The sequence below is a fragment of the Periplaneta americana genome, chromosome 10 (assembly GCF_040183065.1).
Source record: "Periplaneta americana isolate PAMFEO1 chromosome 10, P.americana_PAMFEO1_priV1, whole genome shotgun sequence".
Classification (NCBI taxonomy): domain Eukaryota; kingdom Metazoa; phylum Arthropoda; class Insecta; order Blattodea; family Blattidae; genus Periplaneta; species Periplaneta americana.
The window spans coordinates 95,616,568-95,643,232 of record NC_091126.1 but is presented as its reverse complement, the minus strand read 5'-3'; the positions used below and the strand labels follow the sequence as shown (position 1 = coordinate 95,643,232).

Here is a 26,665-nt window from a genome sequence, read left to right as displayed (position 1 = left end):
TAAGATTCTTGATTTGTAACGCACATATTTTTGTATGTTCCGCAAAATCTGAATGTTTATTGAGAGCCCGATTAATATTTAACAAGTCATTTCAGTCGTGAGTTCCACATTCACTTCTTTATTTCAGCTAGCAAATAAAGCTAACAAAACAATTTTCTCAAGTAACTGCTACCACATAACCAGGAATAGTCATTATAAGCCTACCAAAGAGTTCTAAAATGTAAGCCATAAGATTTTGCACTTTTATTTTTAACTTTCTGCACTGACACGTTATGAATAGTTGTTGGTCTTCTTGTTAACAATGCAACAGTTTTGCCATTCTTTGTCCACCACGAGAATGGTTTCTGTAATAAGCTGCACTGAATATTAACTGAATTTATTCATCATCGCTAAAATCATCTCTTTGCCAATAATAATAATAATAATAATAATAATAATAATAATAATAATAATAATAATAATAATAATAATAATGAGTATACCTAAAACTTAATAGGTACTATCATAGGTGAACTATCTAAATAGACTAAATACTTAACTGCCTGACTATGATTTAACCCTTACTTTCTTTTCTTTCTATACTTTTGAATTTACAATCCCGTATTGTAGAGGGAAGAGATGATTTGACAACGCTAAAAGTAAATCTGCTTTAGAGCTGCACCCTAGCCTCCAAATAGGTACGTCACAAACATAAGCAGAATACTGTACCCATAACAACTGGGTGTAAACATGCAGCTCCTTCTCAGAGCTTCCGCACAGAGTTTCACGCAGGATAAGACATACCTCAACTGGGTTGAGATAACTCTCATAACCTCTGGCTAAAGACCTCTCCATCGGTGGCGGTCAGTACCTAGTACACAAAGCCAGAGAAGTATCCGGGGATTTGCTTAGAAATAGGATGTCCAAATTTAACATTTATATTGAAAGTTATAAGATCTTATATGAAAATATATGCTAAAAACGTGATTTGTAAATTTAAGAGGTGAAGTGCAGCTTCACTAGCTTCACTTGAGGAACCGCCTCTGATCGGAAATAGAGTGTACTATTAAAGACTTCAGACTTAAGTGATTGTTGCACATAAACATCAAGACGCAATGATTTCAGTATAACATAATGATAACTATAGTCTGAATATTATGTAATATGAAAATGAGAAGTATGTTCAGATATATGTAGCTAAAGTCCACACCTGTAGAGTAACGGTTAGCGCATCTGGCCGCAAAAATAGGTAGCCCTTGTGTGAATCCCAGTTGGGACAAGTTACCTGATTGAGGTTTTCCCGCAACCCAATATGAGCGAATGCTGGGTAACTTTCAGTGCTGGACCCCGGACTCATTTCACCAGCATTATCACCTTCATCTCATTCAGATGCTAAATAACTTGAGATGTTGATACAGCGTCGTCAAATAACCTATTTAAAAAAAAATATGTAGCTAAAAATGGCAGAATATGTAAATGTGTAACAAATAAAAGTTATGTAACTTAAAATCTAAGCTTTATTAGATGTATTTTTGCACAAAATTAAGAAAACAGAACTTAAAAAAATTACAGGTGCACATGACGATTCAACCTCATTTAATTACTGTTTGGTCGCGCAATTAATAATTACATATTTTTCCATATTTTCTGCGGTCATTGATTGCCTTCTGTCTGTTAAAATGTCTTTATAAATGGAAAATGACCCCTCAACTTTACAGAAAGTAACTGGCATGTATTTCAGATGAGGAATGATAATCAGAACAATGTTCTCAAGAAGCAGCACACACTCACCTTCAAGTATTTTGCATACAGTGGAAAGAGTTGTGTATCCTGGGTTCTTTTTCAATACATAATTAAATCTTACTGAAACATACTCACCAATTACTCCCTCGCTGATTAACAACACTGCTGCAAATTTTGATGCATTTTGAGAACAAGAAAGGAAAATGTATGAAACGAGTCATTGCTGGCAGCATCAAACTCGTGCAATTTAGCTTTGAATATAACGACAATGTATGAGTAACTCAGTAGCGTTCAAATTATTTTTCCTTTCTTGGATAATTCAATATAAGCGCAAAATGAATCGAAAAATTATTGATTCTAGTTCACGTTAAAAGTGTTAAAATTTAAAATAGGTTATGTACCTTAGACAGATGGCCTGTTTCGACGCTGGTGCTGCGTCATCTTCAGTGTCTTACGAACTACTGTTGTTCCTGCTGATCTTGAATTCTGCCATTTGCATTCGTCAGTTTTAGGGGTGGGGGGTGGTTGTTTGTTTGTTATGTATTATGATATTGATATGATATTATGTGGGTATTGAACTGTAATTGTATATTAAGTATATGTTGTGGGTGTATTATTGTAGGTTTGTATATTTCGTATTGTTCTAACATGTTTAACTGTGGATTTTTTGGTGTGATGTGTAGAATTTCCATATCTGTTTCTATATTACTGTAGTCATGATTATTGTCGAAAATATGTTCTGCGTAATTTTATGTGATGTAGGGTTTGGTTATAGCTTTAATGTGTTCATTATATTTTGTTTGAAAGAATCTTTCAAAATATCAAGGCAATATACAAAATACAAAAAATTCTTGACTGAATACAATAAAGCTTCGAGGGATGCAAAGGAGCTCTTATGGAGGTGCAGTGAGGACATTGAACAGACTCCAGAATGTGCCAGACTCTGGAAGGCTCTCAGCAAGAAATGAAGCAATGTTATTACTAATCTTCATATTGGATGATGGAGATTGTACAAAAACATTCTTTCACAGATTCTTCATCCAAGGTGACTTTGATTTCCTTAGCAATTTTTTTAACCATTAAATAACTTACTTTGATGCATGCTTCACTCTCCTCTACCTTTTAAACATAGGGCCTACACTGCTGGGATTTTAAATCAATTTGGAGAATGATTTCTTTTGTCTACATCAGGCATGCCAGAAATTAGACACTGAATGTACAGTTATGTGCGCGGATCGCCGGTCTGTGCAGACTGCATCATTCAAGCATTGCTCTTACCAGTTCTTAGCTGGAGGGGTGTACAATAATCTATTCTGTGCTTCTAGTGTTGGATTAAATAGGCATTTGGACATTATAAACACACTTAGCAGAAAGAAAAAAAAACACAGTTATTATCACTGTCTACATTTGATAATTGTAATACAAGAAACATTAGGCTTACTCAGTTATACTTCACAAAGTAGTGGTTTGTAAAGCATCATTTATTAACATGATTTTTATATAGTACTTGAAGAAAAAAAATATTGCAATAATTTCGAAACAACAAAAGAGAACACAGTATTTCATTTTACGTAGTAGGTACTAATTATTTGAAGTAACAGACCCTACTCTTTCATTGTTCGTCTATCATTATTATTTATTGGAACCATTGGTACACAAATGTTGAAGAAAATATCAGACTCCCAATTAATTATATGCAGTAGGAGATTGTGAAATTTTTACACTGAAATCATTTCCTTGCTGTATGTCAATATAAATTAACATTAATATTGATGAATAATATAAATTAAGCTTAGAATTTAAATTCACATATAGATTATTTGGAAAATTTTGAGAGCAAGTATCGAAAAGTTGGGAGCGTTACTGAAAGAAATTAGACATGTAGTTCACAGGCTGTGAAGTGACGACATTCTCTTTATGGCAGGTTTAAAGATTTATTAATGTAAGTATAGTAATATAATATAGTGACGTGAGATGGAAAATTTGCCATTATATATTTTTCCAGAAAATTTTTCCACCTTGGAAATAGTTGCTTTCTTCGCTCCTTACAACCTCAAGAGCCTCACATGTATTCCTCACTATATTCTCATCACTTACCAACTTATGAAATGAAAGTCGTAAGTTGTCTAACCTTTGATGTCTATGTTAGTACAGACTCCAAAACAACACCATTGTCAAGTTTGTTTTGCCGTGAGAGTACTGATTAAGAAAAAAGCGCTGGCAAATATCATATTTTGAGAACTTTACTGATCACATCTAAACTGTCACAAGACTATTGTATTACTTCGACATGGACTGATGAAAGCCTTTCATTTTAAAATAATATTATTGTTGGCTGAGGAAAACATTATAACAGTTATGTTATATGATTCCTGATTCCTCTTCTTCATTATATCTGTGGACTCTTCACTTTATTTTTCATAACGCATTCACAGTCAGAGTTCAATCAACATTGATCTGTGTTACTGAAACAAAAGCTGATCTGCTACTGCAGGTACTGTATAGCCTTGACGTGCTCCCCTCCAACCCGATTCACTCCCTCCAGGTAGGTGAATGGAAACTGTACATCGCACAGAGACAACTGTACATCACACAGAGACAACTGCACAATGTGCAGGGTTTTGGCATGCCTGGTATATATGAAGTTTTCCTCGAAGGTGACAGAAATTGAATGCATGTTTTGTTTCAAAATGTCTTTTTATATTGCATTCTTTTGATAATGACTCTGACTCACGACAAATTATACACACTGGCTTATCATCAATTAACACAAAAAAGTACAAATTGGTCCATTTTTCATTAAAACCCCAGAAAGAATAACTTGATTTACCCTTTTTACTCGTAGACGCTGTAATGATGGAAGATGAACTCAAAAATGTTCCAAAATGGATGTCTAACAGTTATTATCGACTGAATATGTCTCATACTAATGAAAAATATGGCAATATAATACCACAATTGGCTACGTTTGACACAGCGAACCTTGTACGAATATCACACTGTTCAGGACTGACTGTGAATGAGATCCTCTTGTATTTATATGGAAACAACGAAGTATCGAGAACCTTCGAGATGTATCTGGAAGATACTAGACTGTGCACTCACAATCAGACGAACTATTGAGTCAGCCATCTATCTGCAACTTTAGTATTATATTATAGTACTTAAGTACCAGGTGTTATGGTAGATAGCTGAAGAAGCGTATCTATTAAATATTTTTATAGCATTTATGTACAGGATCAAATGCACAGCTTTGCTTGCGAATCTGGAAAGCACTTTACAATTCTAAATACTGCAGTATAGCTTAGTGGTCTGCAAGCTTCAATGAAATGTTTCATGTCTAAAAGGTTAAGACCTGTGTCTTAAGTGCCACTTCTAACAGGGGCAGTACTGACATGCTGGGGAATGTGAAAGTGTGCTGGTCTGTATTACAGTACCTACAGTATTTCAGTGGAATCAAAGAACTTGTGGACACATTCGACAGGAATATGAATATCTCAGTAGCAAAGGCAAAATGGATACTTTGCAATGCTATCTGTGAAGTGGTGGACAGTGGGTTTTTAAGCTGAAGAGACCAATATGTGATTGAGAGGTTGTATTGTATGTATTAAATTAAATATAGGGCCTACACATACATTATTACATATTTGTATAGCAAATTCACTCAATGATTTTTCTTCGCGAACTGATCAATTAGGTCACGACATACAACTACTAGAGGAAACTAGAGAAAAATTTGCATTTGTTACTAAACCATTAATACCAGTATACTTATTATACTATATAAAGAAATACATCTCACAACACAAAAGAAAAATATAACAAGAACACCCGCAAACAAGAGAGAAAAAGACTATCAACATAAAATAAAATTTTCATGCAGGGAGAGGAACTAACAATACAAGAATACATGGCGAGATTTCCTAAAACCAAGATGAAAGGGAGAGAGGCATATCAATACAGCCGAACATACTCGAAAGTAGCCCAAACTAACATTACACTTCTCAGCAGCAAGCTCCAGACTGAGTAGGTTTTTTCCAAATTCGCCTCCTCTTGCAGGTTCTATTTGGTTTTAAATATTCCGCTAGCCAGCTATCTTATTCACTGAATTACTGTTGTCATGGTGACCAAGAGATGCGTCATATTGCCTACTCACTCTCTCATAGATACTGCAGTCTGCTGAATATCGATTGTACTGCAAGAGGATTGTACAGGTTACAGTGCTATCTGTTTTTATTGGTGTGAATTATATGTAGTATTCATACTGAGTGGGCATGATCACCTGGATGTCGTTGGCTTAACATAATTTACTCATATTCAATATTAATATTAATTCATATAGAAGGAAAAATTTCCGTCAATTGCCATAACTTTTCTATCATCTTAATGCAGCTAGAATGAATACTATCATACTGTATTCTGATAAAATATTAGAGGAGCCCTCCCTTGCCTCCCCTGAAAATCTGCTGCTGCCTCTGTGATGCCCTAGCCTTCCTCTAGGGACATTTCTCTAACTTTCCAAAGCGTATTTTATTTAACACATGAAATGTTCCTCTCTACCAATGAAAGATTCCATTGTTGCTAAGGACTCACTTCTCAAAAAAAAAAGTTCCAGGGTCCATGTCTGAAGACATCAGATCCAAGCTGTAAAAGTGCAAAGAAATTTAGGATTCGATAAAATGAAAAATGAGTGCTGAGGGAATATTCTAGTGGTCAGTTACATTGGGGATGTGCCACAGTGACAGCCATTAAATTTGCACCCATGATGTCATGTGTTATCGAAAGGACATTTTCTGCCTTCAAATGTATTCTGAGACACAACAGAAAGAACTTCACACATTTTATAATTCGAAAAGTTCCGATATGGTATTTGGTGACTTACTGTAATGAGGAGAAGTGCGGGTAAATCTTGTTTCTTTTGTTTGTTTATCTTTGTTTTCAATGTTACATCATTCTAAATAAAGTTTCAAAAAATTTAACTCTAACATAAAAAAACCTGTTGTGTGTTCAATTTTATGTAGTAGGCTACATGCAAAATGGATTGGTTGTATGTGGATTAGAGGGCATCTTGCAAAGCTCACATTAGTAGATGATGAAATGGAATCAAGACTGAAGAGGCTTGAAATCACGTTGACTTGTGGACAGAGTGAGTACATCAAAATTGTCTAAGGAACAGATGATTTTATTAATAAAATTCTTTCCAAACCCAAATAAGTACTAAGCATTAGGCACACATAAGTGAGTTATTCATGTATCTTTGCACCAGACACCATAGCAACAGTGTTTTGTTTTATTTACATTATTACATTGGAATTTCTTATTTTAGTGCGTCAGATAGGGTAATTAGTTCATTTGTAACGGAGAATTCGGGTAACTTCAACAGTGTAAAACATTAAAAAAATAGTAGAAGTGAATGCTCAACGTCGTCATTTGAGCTGTGATGGTATGTTTGGAACAATATTGGTATAATTGAAAATGGTGGAACACAAGGGCTCTGAATACTGAAAGAGGTGTAATATCCAGAATGTGGAGTCAATATTGTGAATTTGGTAGCCAGGTAAACCGGGAGTTACAACTGCCGCAGAAGACAGATTTCTGTGCCCAAGAGCCTTGAGAGAAAGGACTTCAACTGCAAGCATCTTAAGTGCTTTGCAGGATGTTGGAAATGTGGTTGTATCAACCCAGACCATTAGGAACAGATTACAGGAGAGAGGTCTTAATACCCATCGCCCATTGAGGTGTCCGGCTATTCGACGTGGAAATCGAGAACCTCGTGTTTTGTGGTGTCAGCAACATGAAGATTGGACAGATGATCAATGGGATCAGGTTCTCTTTACTGATGAATCACGCTTCGGTCTACATCCAGATTTCAGAAGAATACGCATATGGAGACAACCAGGTCAAACAGAAAGACTAAGGGCCTGTACTACGATCGCCTGTTAAAGCTCCAGATTCGTATACTCCAGTTTAGCAATCTGGAAGTTAAATATTTTGTTCTGTACTACCAGCGGATTTTAACTGCAGGATTGTTATCCGGAAGATATAGTAATATTTTTATTACGTTGGCAATGAAGTTACTGAAAATGTAGTGAAATTTATTGCGTTGGTATACCTTTCCCCGCGTATTTCATGTTTATGTTCCGTGTTTATATGGTACTATTTATTTTGAGGTTTTATTGTAAGCATTATTGTTATTATTTATTATAATGCTGAAGCTCCAGCCAAGAAAATAACAGAGTGAAGAACAGAAAATTAGACATACTGTATGAAGAAACTTTACATGGAAGCAAAAGGTAAGATTTTAAAGGTTATGTTTCTTTTCGAATAGTAATAATTCCTACAATATGATAATATTTTGGTTTTAATTAGTAGGCCTAAAGAGGACGGGTGCGGGTTCCAGCAAAAGTGCGTTTTTCTCCATAATCATTGTTTTATTCATGTGTAACTGCACAAGAAGTGTAGGTGGCAATTATTTTTGTATTGTAATTAATATTAAGTGTGCTTTCAGTTTGTTGTATAGCCTACATTATTAGTGAATAGGGCCTATTTCGGTAATTTTTCTAGAAATAATGTTCACACGGCTTCAAATCATGGGTCGAAGGCATAGTAACTCGTTTCAAAAGAAACGTTCACTGATACTGATAATAATGAATGATGTTTTTGGCCTGGGATTTCTAACCAACATTAGTACAGCAAGGTACACTGTTCCTAGTAAATTACCAATATTTCAGTATGTTAGGCCTACGTATTTTACTGTTAGTAAATGGGCGGATATTTTGTATTAGTCCTATAATACCATTCGATCACAGATAGGGCCCAACATTATTTTTTAAAAGAACAGCATGAGGAGGAGAGACGTTTCCACTAAAATGCAATATCTGTTGCTGCTACCAGTTCGACTATAATCACTCACTGTAATGCACATTCAACACCTCGTAAAATAACACAGAAACAGAAGATATTCAGTTTTTTCCAAAGTTTCTATGTACAGTATAGTCATGTTTGATATTGTACTGACAATCGTCCATTAAAAGCTCTTGCTTATTTAGGTATAGAAACTTAGATAAGGGAAAAAGAGAATTACAGTATATCTTCTAATGTTGTAGGTTGCATATGGAATTAACCTAGTTTTACTTCCTTTTTAGTAATATAGAATGAAGCATGGGAAGAATATAGTAACATCAGCACAAATACAAGGACCTGAAAACAGCTGAGAAGCAAATTTGAATTCTTGGAAAAGAACACAAAGAAAATTGCTGCTGCAGAGAGACAATGCAGGCTACAAACAATTGGAGCCCCTCCAACTGAAGCAAAACCAAATCCAAACTTAGCCAAGGTAAGTGATTTAATTCTCCTATCAATTGAGTGATTTCTCAGTGATTTTTATTCATATTCAATGCATAAGTTCACTTATATGTTAATTTATACAATTATTACATAATAAGCAGAGGAAATTGTATAACACAAGTTTGAATTCTTTTTATTTATTTATTTATTTATTCATTCATTCACTCATTTATTTATTTACTTACTTTTGTTACAGCCGAAGTAGTAACTAAACCAAGTTCCACTGATACCAGTGCAGCTAATAACACGAATGAGGTTAGTGTGTAAGGAATTAAGAGTCAGAAGAAGAGATGATGAGCTTTAAAGATAAAAGAAAATATTAGATTCTTGAAAATTGTTATACAAATTTAATTTAATGTCGGTATTACTTTATAATACTATTATTTCTATTATTACCATTCAGGTTCACAGTGCAATTCTTTAGTTTTTGAAGTGAAACTGGACATCCCAACAATATCTCCAGGTAATTTGATTTATACTACAAAACATTCTTTCACATTCTACGTATGATCCTTTTCCAATCTGAAATAGCTGTAACATGTAAACACATTTTCAGCCAACATGTTGAAAATAAAACTAACACACATACTATATATGAAATCTGCAGCAAGCAGTAGATAAATTAGATGCAAAGGTTAAAAAAAAAAATGTTAAAATATAAATTGTGCATAATGATGAAATGGTCACAAGAAATGGATGTCATAAAAACTAAACATCATTGTATTATAATATTATGTGGGATTTGAGTGGGAATTTGAAATTTATAAATGTAGGCCTAAAAATAGAAAGTACACTAAACTGAAGAATTTATTTTGAGATTTCTCTGTAATGGGTTTGTAATTAGATTAGGCCACATTATGTTAAGTTGTATTTCAATTTTACCGTGAGGATTCTCACTTTGAAACTTGTGAATGATTTTTTGTGTACAGAAAAACTGAAAAATATCTTTTCATAAGGTAAAAGAGAAACTGACTACACTCTATTTACAATAGAACTATTTGCTTGGTTTTCTCTCTCTCTCTTTTTTATTGCAGCTTCACTTTCTTATTGTTAAAAATGAGTTTGGATTAATAGCACATTAGAAAATACAATACTGTTACAGCTGCTGACTTTGAAGTGTCCACACATTTATGATAAAACATCATCTTTCTCCAGAATTGAATATCTTATGAATTAATTCCACTCTTAAAATATTACAGAGTCAGCTGGTGCAGCAGGTGAAGGTCTTCCACTGTACGGGTATTTACACAGTGTAATGAAAGTAAGTTTTAAGTGAAATTACTGGTTTATTCAGTGTAGGTAGTGTAGGCTAAACTCAGAAAGATCTGAATATAAGCATATATCCCTCTCTTAAATATTTCAGCTGATAATGGGATAATAGCTGATCGAGTTACACCCCAAGAATGCTTAAAAAAAAAGAAAGAAAGAAAAAGCAAGCCTCTGAGGAATGCATTAGCCACATTGAAAAATCTTTCTCCATCTGTGAACTGTAAGTTTAATGTTGACTTACTTTTACTTGAGATGTTAGAAATTCATGAACTTCAGTACTATTACAGTGATTTCTTTAAAAAATACATTAGTTGAAAGTTGGATGCTAACATTATAACATAGAATGATTTGAAATAAAAGTAAGTCATATCCTCATGTTTGCAAAGAGATGGGGTTTGGAATATCAAAAGTAAGATTTGGAGTTTTTACATTACTTTTTCCTCCTCTTTAATGGGTGGTCTATCTACAAAGACATCTTCAATTAGTGGCAGAAAGTAAATGCTACAATAATCACCCATTCTTTATGTTTTAACAAAAAATATGTTTAATTTTGTTGACCAGATTTGTTTGACCTGGATAACTGGGAGATTACTACTTCTCATCCTTCTAATGGAGTGATAATCTCTTGCAGCTGTTCTTGATCCCTGTGGTCTCTGGCCTCTGCTTTATCTGCTAGTCTTCAGGATTAGGTTCGAGTCAGGTGATAATTATTAGCTAATCTAAGGTTTCTGGTTGGGTTCGGGTCTGGTTCAGATCAGGCCGAGATGGGCCGGGCCTAAGAATTATGGCCCGTGCAGATCTCTAACAAATGGGGCTTATAGCTGAAGTTGGCTCTGCCACAGTTTTCCAAGTTTTGTGTATTTGCATATGTATTTGTGTTGTGTTTAATTACAGTTACTATGTACTCTTATGTATTAGCCTGTATATTATTAATTTGTAAATATGACATGTACCATAGCATATATAATGAGACAGTGGATGTAATACATGATTATGCTTATTGTGTCTCCTGAAAAATGTCGTGTTTTGTTCACACAAAATAAATAAATAAATTTTAAATTTAATTGCAGCTATAGTGCATCTCTCTTGTTTTAAGTACACATTCACAGAGTACCTGAATACAATTGAAGCGTCAGCTGGAACAACGTTGTAAGTTACAAAATTTTCATTCGGTGTGTTTCCGTGTAATAATGTTGTATGTCATGTTACCTTGCTATACTCCTTGGCTTGCAACTGTCCATCAATGCAGTACGTGAAATTTGTCCACTCAAAAGTTTGCTACCCTCATAAGAACAAAGTTGTACGCATATACACATTTTTGCAGCTCCTGTAAATTTTACCAAATATAATTTATAACGTTGTTCCAGCCGACGCTTCAATTAATGTGCCTCTTGAAAAATGTTGTTTTACCATATTTTGCTTATGTAAAATAAATTTGAATTGCAGATACAGTGCATTTTTATTGTTTTAAATAGCCTACAGTGTACCTGGTCATAATTTTTATAATGTATTTATCAAACCTTTGTGTTTGAATCATCTTAGCCTGTTAAGACATCACTGTGAGGGATCCAAGCAATAAAATATATATAAAAAGTAACGATATGAATATGTTTGCATACATGAATCACTAGGCCTAGCGTGAATGAAACAGCTCCCTTGCAAAACATAAATGCCAATTCCAAAACTTTCAGGAAATGAAGAAAAACTGTCACGTCTAAAATTTAATAAACTGTTACAGTTTGTTAAATAATAATACTGTATATAGCAAGCATATCTTAAGTCTGATTAATGAAATATGTTAGGCCTACTCCTACTGGTGAGCGATATGTGCAAGGAAGGAGAAGGGAACTTGCCACCCTACCACATTATCTCCTGACAGTTGTCTCATGAGTGATGCCTTATTGGTATTCCAATCTATCTTCGGAGAGTTGACTAAACAACTAGCAGACACAAAATGAAACAGTTCTAGGAAAACTTTAATCAAGACCTATAATATATACATAAAACCTGTATTAAAATACTATTCAGAAGTATTCGTAACAGCATCAAAAAGAGACAGAATCCCTTGGGGGGGGATAAGCCTTGCACTTAATTACTGGAGAAAATAAAACTACTCCCAATGAAGCATTAAAAGTCATCACTTCAATTAAACCAAGCAGCAAGTGCAGCACTAGCTCGATTGACAACAGTTCCTGCTGTAACTTCGTGGACCCCACAAAAATCTCCTACTGTTGTCAATGTTCTCCCAGTGGCATAGAATCTCAATACCAGTAGTAGTTGGTCCATTGGAGGTAAGGCATTATTTCTGGAAAAATGTATAAACAATGAGATTTGGTTACAACTTTACCGGTAAATCTTTACAATAGCGTTACCAAAAGAAGGCAAGGACTCCCTACAGGATAGCCTGGAAGAGAGAGTTTTGGATGTAGTTTTGATATTTTTTTTTTTTAGACAATTGTAAATGTATGCAAATCATACTAACCTGTCACTAACTCGATCTTACGAAAACTTGTCTTTTCCCTTTAATTAGTAAGGAAACACAGTAATGAAATGAATGTGTTGCCCTTCCCTGCCGCCTACCCTTCTATCTCGATAGAGCGATCCCGCCTACCCGTACCTCTCCACCGCACTCCACTTTCACAGCAACTTTCCACCTTTATTTGGGAAATTGGTGTCGGCACTCAATTTTTCTTTCGTTTATGGTACATATGACTTGACTAGAACCCAAATATATGAATACATTTGTATCTTAAAGTGGTAACGCAATTGTGAAGAAATGGTAGTTTACCATATAAAGGATTTTGATATATTATATACTGTTATTATTTTTTATATAAAAGTATTTTGAAACTGTTATTATTGTAGGTTGTCCTATATTATTATATCAATCACCTTCATACCTTGTAAGGGCAACAGAACACCTGCATGAAGCAACATTCTAACCTCACTTCTACTGTATTACAGGTTACTGTACTTCAAAGTAATTATTATAGTGCTATTATATACAAAATATTGATGTAATACCTACCGAAATAGTGTAGCTTATTATTAACTGTGTTCTTACGAGCTGTGTCTTGTTTCAGTTGATAATTGATTTCATGTAGTAGGTTTCGTTATTCGAAACTGTCTAAAAAATTTCTCGTCATCCCATTCTTCAAAATTATTTGGACGCGGCCTAATTCGTTTTGCTGTTCTGATACAACGAAGCATCTGCTCCAGAATTTATCATCAGAATCAGTATCAAAATTAAATTGATCCTTCAAATCACCAGCTGTACAACGTGCAGCCATCTTGATTTCAACACCGAGTTCCAACCTCCGGATAACGCCAATCTGCTACTCTGCCTCCCGGATTGCTAATCTGGAAGTTTAGCCTCCAGATTGCACATAACCAAAAGTCGTAGTACGCAATTACAACCCAACTTCCGGATAAATATGCCATCTGCCGGATAAGTTTAAACTAGAACTTTATCCGAGAGTCGTAGTACAGGCCCTAAGATATGTACAGGAGGTTCATAAATTCCAAGGAGGTTCTATCATGATATGGGAAGAAATAATGGCACACAGGAAAACTGACCTCGTTTTAATTGAAGAAACACTAGGAGTAAATCGTTACATTCAAGAGATATTGCAGCCTGTAGTCTTCCCACTGCTGATGAAACTCGTCCTGAATTCCTGCTAATGCATAATACCACTGCACATGTTGCCAGAACAACAACACAATGATTGGGAAGATACAATGTTCAAGTTCTAGGGTGGTCTGCTCAGTTCCTGGATCTTAATCCAATTGAAAATTTGTGGGAGTTCTAGAGGACATTGAAAACATTGAGACTCTCGATCAGCTGTTCGCACATCTCCAAATTCACTGACGGAAAATTGGTGAAGATAAAATCTTTCATCTCATATCTTCAATGCCAAGAAGGTGTCGAGCAGTACTGAATGCAAGAGGTGGTGCTACTCGTTATTAATGACAAAAGTTTTGTGAAGTTGAGAGAAACAGCAGTACTGTAAAGATTTCAAACCACTGAGATTTTAAAACTTTAATCTTTTCATTCTGAGAACAGGTTATGCGTGTTTTTTTTTACATTTTTACACACTTTCATACTGTGTAAAATGTTTTTCTATACATAAATAATACATAATAATACTTGCATTTCATGTAGTATATTTCTTCATTGAGAATTAAATAGAAAATTCTATGTTCCTTAGACAATTTTGATGTGTGTATTTAAATTAACACTCCCTTTCGCATTCTCAAATAATAGTGTAATAATGAAATCCATTGTGCCTATTTTAAACATTTCCCCACTGTTGCTACACACTTTTTTCTGTTGAATGCAGTCATTTTCTTCTCTTTGGCTTATGACCCTCAGCCCAGACTGTTCTGTTTAATAAATATTATTCTTCCAAAAATAAAGTTTATGGTTAAATAATGATTTCGTTCTTAACCTCTGCCATAATCCATGTTATTATTGCAGAAATTGCAATTCCTTTTGGGTCAGCTTAAAACTTTAATTTTGTAATGTAACATGCTTTTTACATCCAGAGGAAAATAAAACAACAAATTCTATGATGAATTAGATCCTTACACTTTCCCTAAAAGCCTGGTTTTGTCACGGACAATCAATATCTGAAACTGAATATTAAATAGGATCGTGATATGTATCACTGCCAAAGGAACACAAAATCACCTCGAAAAACAGATGGAAAATCTGTATTAGTGAGAGAATAATATCAAGGAAGGAGATCTGTCTTCTCCAGTTTCATTTCAGCAAGACCATGCAAAGATGCATGGTCAGCAATGACATATCAATATTAGTACGTGTACCTTTCCTTCACATATGAACATCAGGACAGAGGGGCGCTGACGGGTATGTTAATGTCACATGAGGTGAATACTAGACTCACTCAAGTCCTCTCTTTTTTCCCCATTTCTTTGGTAATGTCCTCCAGATATATTCGCCTTTTATTACTAAACTAGCTGTATTCATATTTATTGTCCATCTTTTTCTTTTAACATACAAGCAGCCCTTATGAATGAAGAGACCAACTCCATGTCATCATCTGTCCCTTTCCTGCATCAGGTTAGGCATGATTAACAGCTGATCAAGTCACTGGCCCACAGCCTTCAAGCCACGTACCCCTGATCCCTATGTTAAAATCGGTAATATGTGGAAGAGAATAACCGCCAGGATCACCACCGTTGATTGAGAACGACCACTAGATGGAAGTAAAGTTGCTCCATGCAATTCAAATGAGAGTTATAATGTGACTTCTTATGCAGTAGCTGGATGGCAGCATAGTAAAATTTATAAAAGTTGTTGCCATCAAAGCCTATATGGCTGAACAATCTGTTATATATGTGATCTGGGCATGTACTCACCACAATCTTTTACCTCCATATTGTTCCTACAGCTTGTTCTCCATACTCGCCCCCTCTTGCCACCATTTTCAATTTTCAGCAGTTTTCTACTCCCCTCACAACTCCGCCCAATGAACCAATCAATGGTCATTAATTTTGTTATCAATGAACCAACAGAGCTAATTTCAACTACCCCTTTCCTCAACACCAAGCCTTCAATCTTACTGTTCATGATCTATAACCAGATTTGCAGAACTGTAGCTTCTCAGAACGACTGCTTTCGTACTCCTTCTACCCCTACCTCCTTCAGGCCTTCTAGAAAATTTCTCAAGTTCTCTGCACCTTTGAATACTTTCTGAACAGTAAAATCATTGGTATCAGCCATCCAACCAACACAGTGCATACATCACCCATATTTCACCGAAGGAAGTGATATTGCAGCTTACAAAGTACGTCACAAGGCCTTAATGATTGTAAAATAACATTCAAATGTTGATTACTGGTCAGGTAAAAGTTAAAAATTGGAGGACATAATAATGTACTGATATTTTATTAAAATAGTATTACTTCTCAGAGATATTTGAGAACAATTTCTTTTTAACATTGAAAGTTTAGGTTAAGACAGGGATTATGTTGTAAAATATAAACTCACTGATGTTGGGGACGAATATGAAATTTCAGAATACAGACATTTTCTATATGAAGATACTATTTAACAAAGGCTTTCCGTTCTTTTATCCTGCCAACCACGGATATCTGGAAACATAATAGGTCAAAGGATTGGGTTACATAGCTACAGAAATTCAGTTTCTAAGTATATTTCAATCTAAGTTATGCTGGGAGGCAAGAAGTTTAATTATTATTATTATTATTATTATTATTTTTTTTTTTTTAATTTTCAAGCACCACATTAAGTTGTGGAAACTTAAATTATGAAGCACATTTCTGGTATTCTTAGGCAATTCAAATTCAACAACATGTAGCAATAAGATCTAAAAATTATACGAATTAAGCACAAATAAATTTTGTTTTACTAGCACCAATCCATTGCATTCTATCACATATTTACTGACGTGCAATATGAATTTAACCACAATTTTAGTCAATGAAGTAGTGCCAATGATTCTAGAAGTGGTGAGATTAATATTTTTCTTGTCAGTTGGTTATGTTAACTGCATCAGTGAACTTAGATACATGAATACAAATGAAATAGTGTGTACGGATAATGGCTGAAAAACGAAATATTAGCTGGGGGAGGAAGAAGTGCCATTGCGTCAAGTAATACATCAGCTTCTTCTAATTAATCTTGCAGATTATTAAGACTAATATTCATCTCATTCATACATTACCTTTCTTCTAGAACAATTATGTACGAATTCATATTAAAATTGTTGTCATTCATATTTTGTAATAGGATAGAAAATAAATTAATTAAACTACTTGCATCCAATTAGCATAAAGATAAAGTGAAACCACACCAGAATAAAAAAAAAAACTAAGAGGCTAAAGAAGGCACTTTGCTTAATAAAATGAATATCATATCACTTTGGAAATTTAAAAATAAATTTTAATACCACTAAAAAAATGAGGTAATTTACATTATTGATCATTGTTGAAACTCGTCTCTGAAACAAATACCATCATTTAGCCTAGCTTGATATTAAAATTAATGATTTCATCGCTAATACATGAAAGATAAATATTTTCATATACAACCAGACAGCATATTATACCATTTTGTGGAAGCACTCATGTTTAAAATGTCCTTTTTCTTAGTAGCACCATTAATCTTCACATCAAAATCCAGTAAGATGAAATTTCAACCGAACGCTGAGATTCCTGTGATGGCTCTTCCCAGTACCAATGCATGAATGTCATGTGTACCTGTACCAAAGTAAATTACATTACTTAACCATGCGTAACTTCTCAACAAACTCTCATTATAGCTATAGATAATTTTTTTCTAACAAATTTTGGCTTTCAACTGAAAACTACTTACTGACGTCATATAAAATGTGAAACTCATTTGAAGCTAATCGTTCATATTATTTCCACAAAGGACACAATGGCGTATAAACGAAATAATGTTTTAGTAGTTTTAATTCGTTCCTCTTTACTTGAATTTGGGCTGATAATTTTCAAACTGCGAAATGCATAAATGAAGAAAGAATTTTAATTCCAGCCTCATCCAGAAGAGAGATAAGACGGATAAGGAATGGAAAAGTATATAGGTACGAACTCAACAGCTCTAGTGTCAGTACAAAGAATTATGCTCATTATGGTACCATTATTTGAATTTTTGATACATAATGTTTCAACAGCCATCTAAATAATATGTCGACTAAACCAATGTACGCCTACTTTGTGTCTATGTAAATTAGCATTGAAACTTACAACCACATAACCACAATGGGAAATTAACAATTCAGGTAATGAGGTTTCCACAATAATTAATGTTAAGTACCTATACCAAGTTGGAAAACAGAAATAAAGAGATGTAAAAGAATAAGGGTTAGATGAATAATGATTAAAACATAATTATTCTCTGTGTGTGTATTTTATCTAGAGATACCTAAAGGTACAGTCACACATCGCTACTTTTGCTGCGCAACTTTTGTACTGCAGCTGCAAAAGTTGCATGTCGTGTTCACACGTAAGCCAAAAGTAGCAAACTGCACGCTACTTTTCGTGCTGCGCAACCTGAGTGCTGCAAAAGTTGCAATTGGAGGTTGCGATCTGTTCACACACGAGTTGCTACTTTTGCAGCCGCAGTCATGCTGCAGGTTTCCAGCCCCGTGTTGACTTCTCAATATACATTTTGTGGTTATGTTCGCATTATTAAGAAACTCATGCGAAAGCTTCCTGATCATCCATTTAGTTCACAAACTGAGATACTACCTAGTAAGAGTCCATGGTTGTCGATTTACTAAATCCACTATTCGTGTCACTTATGAATAAGTGGTGTGTGTGCACATCTGTATATAATATTACCGGTAATAAAATACATGATGATTAATGACAAAAAAATTCATTTTATTGTAAGAATTGCTGAAAATAACTTTGAAGTTATGAAATGTGGCAACACATATTCCTTTCCTATCCTTGCCTTTTCCTTTGGCGAGAGCTTTAGGCTACTTTAATGAGTTGAGTGAGAGTACATGTGAGTGATGTGGGGTAGCTTTGTGAAGGACAGGGAGCAACACTACTGCTAAGCTATTTGGGGTCAGGGTTTCAGATCTGTTTGTCATATAGTAGCTAAATTATCTATAATTGTCACTGCACATACCGGTCTCAGTTATTATGGCACATTGTTTTTTAAGAATGGCCTCTGTACTGAGGCGAAAATTTGATTTCGTTAGCAAACTCATGCATATGACATGAAATTGTGTTCTTTTATGGCAATACATCCTCAGCACTTACGACTCCACAGATGGCACCTAATTTGAGCAATTCATCAATCGAATTAATAAAGCCTATCCCTTCCAATTTCAAAAGGTCTTAAATCAAGGGCACAGAAGAGTACACAAGCTTTCAGAATTTTGTCTGTAACCTTTTTCAGTAACGTCCAACATCTGGCTTTCACTCAATTGTGTCTTTTAAGCAAAGAAGTGGAACAGCTTTTATAAGACAGCACAGCAAAACATTGCTGACATTGCACATAACCAACACACTTATTTGTGACAGGATCCACTATTTGGGAAAAATCTGTCCAAAAATCACTTGAACAATTTGCAACAATGCATAAAAAAATAATCCCCCCCCCCCCCCCCCCGTTAACCTGAATTTTATTTTCCACTGACATTATGGTGGCATAAATTTTTATATTACACCCTGTTGAATTTTCCTGTTTATGTCATACTGTTCAAGCATGATATCTAAGGTAACCAGTGACTTCTAATGAGAAACTGACTTAACAGGAGAGCCTCTCCCGACCTATACGTAAATGAGTTCAAAAGAATTGGCAATGCTGTGTTGTAGAATCATTCAGGCGCTTATACTTTGTAATGCGATGCAACTCTCGCACACACGACAAGTTCATGCTGTGGGTTAATACTTCCGAATTGTTGCCAATCTCTAATGTATAATATAGGACACCAATAAAATTACAAACCAGAATTTATCACTCCATCACTGTTAATATTAATTACACCATATTTAATAACATCAAGATATCTGTTCACATAGCAACAAACAATAGAAAAACGTTCTTGTTTATATATTTAGTTAAAAAACATATGATAAAGACGAAATAAAAAAAATTCACCAGACTATTTATGTGAGACAAGGTTTAATGTGTCCAAGGGCCAAATTGAGCTCTTAGGACCATGTGGATATGTTTATGTCGCTTCATTCTTTCATTGGACAGACTTTATAGACATTTGTAGGTGCAATTCTGCAATTGCAAAATTTATATTTTACATAACTTTGTGTTCAGTGTATAAAACTTTTTCTCCTTTTCTGTTAGCATATAGTAACTTAATTCTTTTAACAATCGCGCGTCTTTAAATAAACCAAAAGAATTTACCAACAATAAAAATACTGATGAAAGAATGGCACGATGTTAGGCATTGTGAATCATGATTAGGGTTACTATACGGCAGCTTTTATGTGGACATGTCCGCTTTTTGATAATAAAAATAGCTGTCTGCATACATTTTTGGAAATTCTCTAATTTGTCCGCATCATACTGAAGTCTTATTTATTCATTTCTGTTTCGTTTGGTCTCACGTTGCTGTGAGCTGTGACAAACGTATTGCCGTGTGATTGTTAAATGAGTAAATGCTGTTTATCCAGATACATCCTTCATTTTGTTAACTGTAAATAGCAGTGAACTTATCAAGCAAGTTATTAAATTCCATGGATTAGACTCACCATCGATTCTGTGAAAAATCTGTTTTAGTGAAATTTAATTTCAGACATTTCACACATAAACGTATGTTTGACTATTTGTATAGTAACAAGGAATGTTTAAAGAAAATTAGGCATAGTAATAGGGTGACCAGATTCGCATCGATAAAACAGAGGACACAAAGCTTAAAAAAGAAGGACATTGTTCGAAAAAAAGAGGACAGAAAATATGTACTTAGATTTAGATTTAGGCCTATATTATACTATAAATTACGTCAATATCTATTTTATTACAAAATATTTACAGTACAGATTTAAGCTTATTTCATACTTAAAAGTATGTTAGTATTACAAAATAATTATGATAAAACTTAATAATAATGATTTTACAGGTAGGCACATATGAAAATCAAGGGAACTATAATTTATTATTAAAGAGGACAGAAAATATATATTTAGATTTAGGCTCAGGTCTATATTACACTTAAAATTATGTCAATGTGTATTTTATTACAGCATTACATGTGATAAAAGTTAATAATATAAAATGGTTTTACAATTAAATATTAAAGCCAAGGGAACTATAATTGTTATCAAAATACATAAAAAGGCCGCACAAAGTGTGAATTTAATATTATTTTGTAAGCAATTTTGTAAGCAAAGAGATTTATGATCGTTGGCAAAGAATATATTCCGTCGATGTTGCTGCCACCTATAGGCAAATTACTTGAAAATGTCGTCAAATCAGATAATTTCAAAATGATTTTTTAAAAATCTGCCCGGACCCCGGACAAAGGCCTAAAAAGGAGGACATGTCTGGATAAAAGAGGACGTCTGGTCACCCTACATAGTGATAAATATGCAGAAGTTGCAAAAGTGATATAAATGACGAAGTTGGTACAAGAAGATCATTGGTGAGATGAATTTATCAGCATTTTCAGATTTCAGAATATGGTAACCCTAATCATGGCATCAACCCAGATCTGTTAACTGGAAGTTCCAGTTCTGATACTGTAAGCAGAAACTATTGCTTTCTCGTTAAGATTCTTGTTTACCCCGTGTTGTTATGAAAACGCAACGCACATTGAACAAGTCAAAAGAAGGTAACAAGACTAGGAAGCTTGTTAGTCTTGTTCAGTCTCTTTAGGCAGTTACAGTTGTTGCAATGGAGAATATGAATCACACGGGTAGTTTGCGAGCAGCAAGGTTAGCATTGGAAGACCAGCTTGCTTCTAGCGTTTACATATTGGTAAAAAAAACAAGAAGCAAATGTGAGACAGAGAATTTCAAGTCCAGGTTGAAATAAATTTTATTTTGTTGTGGAGGCTGAAGGTAAGAAACCAATAGGATATGCAAAATGTAAAAAAGTGTGGTATTTTTATAAAATGCATAGCAAGCAGTACAGGATTATTACGTCATGACAACATTAAATCCAGGTCATACGATGCAAATATGTCTTGGTCAATTGATAAAACAGGCAAGATAAAGTTAAGGACGCAGAACCTCTGATGTGTGCTCAAGACGGTCGTCCATTTGCAATAGTGTCTGGACAGGGTTTCTTAGCCCTTTGTCAGATTTTAATAAATATTGGGCCTAAGTATGGGGAAATAAATGTCTATGACGTCATTTCTGATCCAACAGCTGTTTCCAAAACAGTTAGTGATATGACAGATGAGCTGTGATTGGAAATAGTTCCTAAAGTAAAAAATACATTTGCTAAAAATATACGTGCTGCCACCACAGATATGTGATCGGATGACTACAAGAAAATTCACTATATTTTAGTTACAGCACATTACATTGATGAGTTCTGGAATTTAAACAATGTATTGTTATTCTGTTTTTCCTTCCCGGACATTCCAAAGATAGGAGATAATATCCATTTCGATATTGTATAGCACAAGACTGAGCTGGACTTTATGTCCGAATCTTTAAAAACATTGACATTTGTACGGACTATGGTAGCAACATGATAAAGGCACTTAATAGTAACCAACGTGTGGATTGTGCAGTGGATAACATATCAACGGTTTTGAGGCACACACTTGACGATAAATTGTTAGAAACAGAGATGCCAGCAGTTTAACACTACATAGATGCCACCAAAATTGTTATCACTTATTTTAAAAGAAGGAGGCTTCTTTGTCATCTGAGCAAGACACTAAAATGACAATGTTCGAAAAGATGGAACAATTGTGTGGAGATCTTGATTCAATACATTCTCAAATAGAAGACATTGAGAAAATTTTGGAGGAGAAAAATGAGTCATAAACTTTACAGTTATGATCCTGGTCTAACCCAAGCACTAATAAATTTTCTTGGTATCTTCAGAGAGGCTACGAATAGCATGGAAGGTGATAATGAGCCCACTTTATATCTAGTGCTGTTATGGTTTTTTCATCTTCAGAAGCATTGTACTCTAGAACACAGTGAAGCTGAAGAAATTAAGTTTCTGAAGACCAGAGCCCTAAAATTTTTGAAAGAGAAATTCAAAATTGACTTGCTCCATAACATAGCTACATTTTTGGTACCAAAGTACTGAGTGCTACAAAAGTTAAATCCACAAGAACTACAGGAGGTACACAATGTTGTCAAAAGGACGTGCTTGGAATTGGAAACAGAAAATGGAAGCATCACGTCAATTGAAGATAGTTTCCCCTCAGTACAAAATATTGCAAATTTGAAGACTGGTCGAATGACGAATCAGAAATGAATGATGAAGTTGATAACTATTTGTAGAACAAGTTCATTTTATCTAAATGTTTTGATATTTTGCCATGGTGGAAAGGTCAGAGCCAAAATTATTCTCAGTTAGCTAATGTTCCAAAACGAGTGTTCTGTATTCCAGATACCAGGCTTCATGTGAAAGATGTTTTAGCTCTGCTGGATTTATCTTTTCTGATCGACGATGTAATTTGGATGCTCACCATCTCAGTGCTCTTGTGTTCCTGTATCAAAATAAACAACAGTAAAAGGGCTCAACTTAGATTCCATATAAATATCTGTCAAGTCTCATTCACTGTTTACTTGAATTTAATTTTTGTTATGAACATTTGTGTCTTTTTAATGAACTGGCGAAAAGATATACAAAGAGAAAATAATAAATTAAAGAATTTACATGTAAGATATTCTGTATTTTGTCTAGTATTCTCATCATCATACGAAAATGTATTATACTGATTACATTGTCCGTTTTCAGATTAAATGTTACTTTATTTTTGTGTAGTTTACATTTATATCATACACTGTTATTTCACTGTTTAAAAAATGAGGAATAGTGATTTCATTTCATTTTAGAAGTAGTGCTTTAGTCACGAATAGAATGGCAATAAATAAGTTTATTTGTTCCTTCGTTATGTTTATTAATACCAGTACAACTCTCAAATTGTATTTCTTTTATTGATTACATTTTATGTATTATTATTATTTATGCTCGACCATGCCGAAATGTAGTAATTATACACCTGGTAGCAGTCCTTTAATGCATGTCATTAAAGTACACCTACTCATTAAAGTACAGGTGTTCAGCCAATGACAAGTCAGCTTACAGGTGTTCAGCCAATGACAAGTCAGCTTTGTACCGTTATAAAACCGCAAGTATCGATTATTCTCGGATATGCAATCGAAAGAGAATTAGCGAAAAGTCACGGAGGTTGGAAATCCAATACTGTCGCAGAAGGTTATGTTCTGTTACTATAATAATTAGAGTTAATTGTACATAATATTCAAATAAATTCAATTTGTCATCTCGTTTTTCAATTCTAAATCAATTTTCAGGTTATATCAGAGTAATGTTCATCTTATTCTGTGCCAAGGTCAATGAAATTCGGCCTCGGAAAAAATCAATACTTTCGCGTCTGTGCACATCTCACAATTCAGGTCAGTTCGCACATAACCATAATTTTGAATACTTTCAAGTTAGAAATATGGTCGAGCATAAAAAGTCGTATGGAACTTGCCTATAATGGTAATTAAGACGCTCGTATGAAAATTATGAAACTCGCTTGCACTCGTTTCATAAACAATCATACTTGTGTCTTAATTACTACCATTATAGGCTCGTAGCATAATGTATTATATTATTATTATTATTATTATTATTATAATTATCATCATTATTATTATTATTATTATTATTATTATTATTATTTATTTTAATTATAATTTCTTTACTCATTTAAGTTGTTATGAGATATAAAACCACGGTAGCCTATAATAAACAAGACTAAAATTTTTATTTTACTTTTTATTAATACAGTTTCTGGACTCTTGTCTCTTACATATACGAACTCTAATGTGCCACAAACATTATGTAGATTGCAGACATTCTTACAATTGCATTCACTGATTTTTGAGTTCAGTGTAACTCTGTCTCCTCTAGAGCTTTAACTACACGAGGGATCGCTGTCACCCACTACACTCGTATTGACAGAGAGCAAGGTCACCAATACTATGTATAGCGAGGATCACGTAAGAGCAGTTCCTAAAAGGCTAATTGGCCGTCTCTTTAGTATTGCCAACTAATACCAGATATCACCAAAGAGGGTAAAATCACAATGCCATATACAGCAGTAGCAGTAGCAGTAGTAGTAGTAGTAGTAGTAGTAATAATAATAATAATAATAATAATAATAATAATATACTATTAACAATAATAATATGGGAATAAACGTCGCATCTGAAAATGCATCCTGAAGACAAAGTAGAAAAACATGGGCAGTGCAGTGAATTCGCAGATCTGCAATAACTTCAGTGCATATGCGGGTACCAGCATTGCTTATGGTCCCAGACATATTATTAGTTGCCCCATCATAGGCTTGCCAATGGTAGTTCTTCAGATCCGAGGCACATCATATTAGTAAATCCCTAATAAAATTAGTCAACGTTTCTGTTGGTGTCCATTACTTCAATTAACCCAGTTACGTCTTCATGAATTTCATAAGTTTCATTGTGCATCCACCTAATAATAATTGTCTGCAGACGATTAGAAATTTATCATCAGTGCATTTTGTGATTAACTACAATACATGTAAGGCAACCTAACATCAACTGCAAAAATGTCCTAACAGGACTGTAAGTATCCCTACTGGATCACAAACCCAGTGTATGGAATTGCAGTTGGTGCAAAGGTAGCAGCTGGTATCCCTCTGTCTATAGCATATGTTCAGAATCATATTTCTGATCATAATTTATGCAGCCACACACACATAGTGTATAAAATTTATTACCTTCATATGTATTGACAGCTTCAAGGTTCAGTACATGACGAATGATGTGATATTCATCTGATATGCCATTTCCTCCTAACATATCACGGGCAATCCGAGCAATTTCCAATGACTTGCCTGTAGAGTTACGTTTCAAAATGGATATCATTTCAGGAACCATCCTGTAAAAGATAATAAATCAACTATTATTACTTTATAATTAGGATTGAAAATGTTGATCTGTTAATGAAGAAAAAATACAGTAGTAGTACTGAAGAGTAAATCTTATGAATCTTCTTTAAATATATGAATATTTAAGAAAGCACAATTTCAGTAAACAATATGCTGAAATATATATTTCAAAATTAAAATATTTCGGGAAATTAGGAGTTTGTTAGTGAATCTTTTATTTAATAACATACAGTTGAACTTCCGTACAATGAAAAAAGATATAATGATAAAACCTGTTGCAATTATAAATCTGATTGATCTTGGAATATTTCCTATATTTTCAATATATTTTATCCATCGTTACAATGGTCAAATTTTGGAGAAACCGTGATTGAACACTAGAACCACTAAAAGCCCTTTTTTAATTTACCCGGTTCTCACATTCAATATTTCACTCTTCACTTGATCTCGCCTTTTATATATGTTTTCCATTATTTCGTCTAGCTTACTTCTGTTGACTGATCTTGTCATTCTGTGGAAGGAGTGTGTTACAACTGAACTTAACCTGCTTCAAGGGCATGTGACTTAACAGAATTTCCCTTTATTTTACCTACTACTGCCTGCGAATTTCATACCCGAGTGTTATATGGCAGGTGTAATATGAAAACAAATCAATTTGGAGACTAAATTAGCGACATTTAGTGACTTATCCGTAAATAGGGGACTGAAATGGCTAAAAG

The 26,665-nt window shown here is 34.2% G+C and overlaps 1 protein-coding gene and 2 long non-coding RNA genes across 6 annotated transcripts in view; 1 reads left to right on the top strand and 2 right to left on the bottom strand.

Annotated features, from left to right (window-relative positions):
- The first annotated feature begins 7,633 nt into the window (after nucleotides 1–7,633).
- On the top strand, nucleotides 7,634–12,161 carry LOC138707911 (uncharacterized). 3 transcript variants are annotated; one of them, XR_011334436.1, is made up of 6 exons: nucleotides 7,634–8,180; nucleotides 8,868–9,058; nucleotides 9,266–9,324; nucleotides 9,473–9,532; nucleotides 10,269–10,558; nucleotides 10,970–12,161. It is a non-coding gene; the product is annotated as an uncharacterized lncRNA (long non-coding RNA). The 3 variants fall into 3 exon arrangements; XR_011334437.1 differs by lacking the exon at nucleotides 7,634–8,180 and having other exon boundaries at nucleotides 8,787–9,058; nucleotides 10,269–10,330; nucleotides 10,433–10,558; XR_011334435.1 differs by lacking the exon at nucleotides 7,634–8,180 and having other exon boundaries at nucleotides 8,787–9,058.
- A 135-nt stretch (nucleotides 12,162–12,296) lies between these two features.
- On the bottom strand, nucleotides 12,297–13,543 carry LOC138707909 (uncharacterized). Its single transcript, XR_011334434.1, has 2 exons — nucleotides 13,403–13,543; nucleotides 12,297–12,643 (listed from the first exon to the last, which is right to left on the bottom strand). It is a non-coding gene; the product is annotated as an uncharacterized lncRNA (long non-coding RNA).
- Nucleotides 13,544–17,240: 3,697 nt separating this feature from the next.
- Nucleotides 17,241–26,665, bottom strand: part of LOC138707908 (glutaryl-CoA dehydrogenase, mitochondrial) — a 72,694-nt gene continuing 63,269 nt past the window's right edge. For both annotated transcript variants that reach the window (XM_069837954.1, XM_069837955.1), the window contains 2 exons: nucleotides 25,776–25,936; nucleotides 17,241–17,583 (listed from right to left, as the gene is read on the bottom strand). In XM_069837954.1, the coding sequence (XP_069694055.1) occupies nucleotides 17,519–17,583; nucleotides 25,776–25,936 (226 nt within the window). In that variant the 3' untranslated portion in view covers nucleotides 17,241–17,518. The remainder of the gene's footprint in view (nucleotides 17,584–25,775; nucleotides 25,937–26,665) is intronic.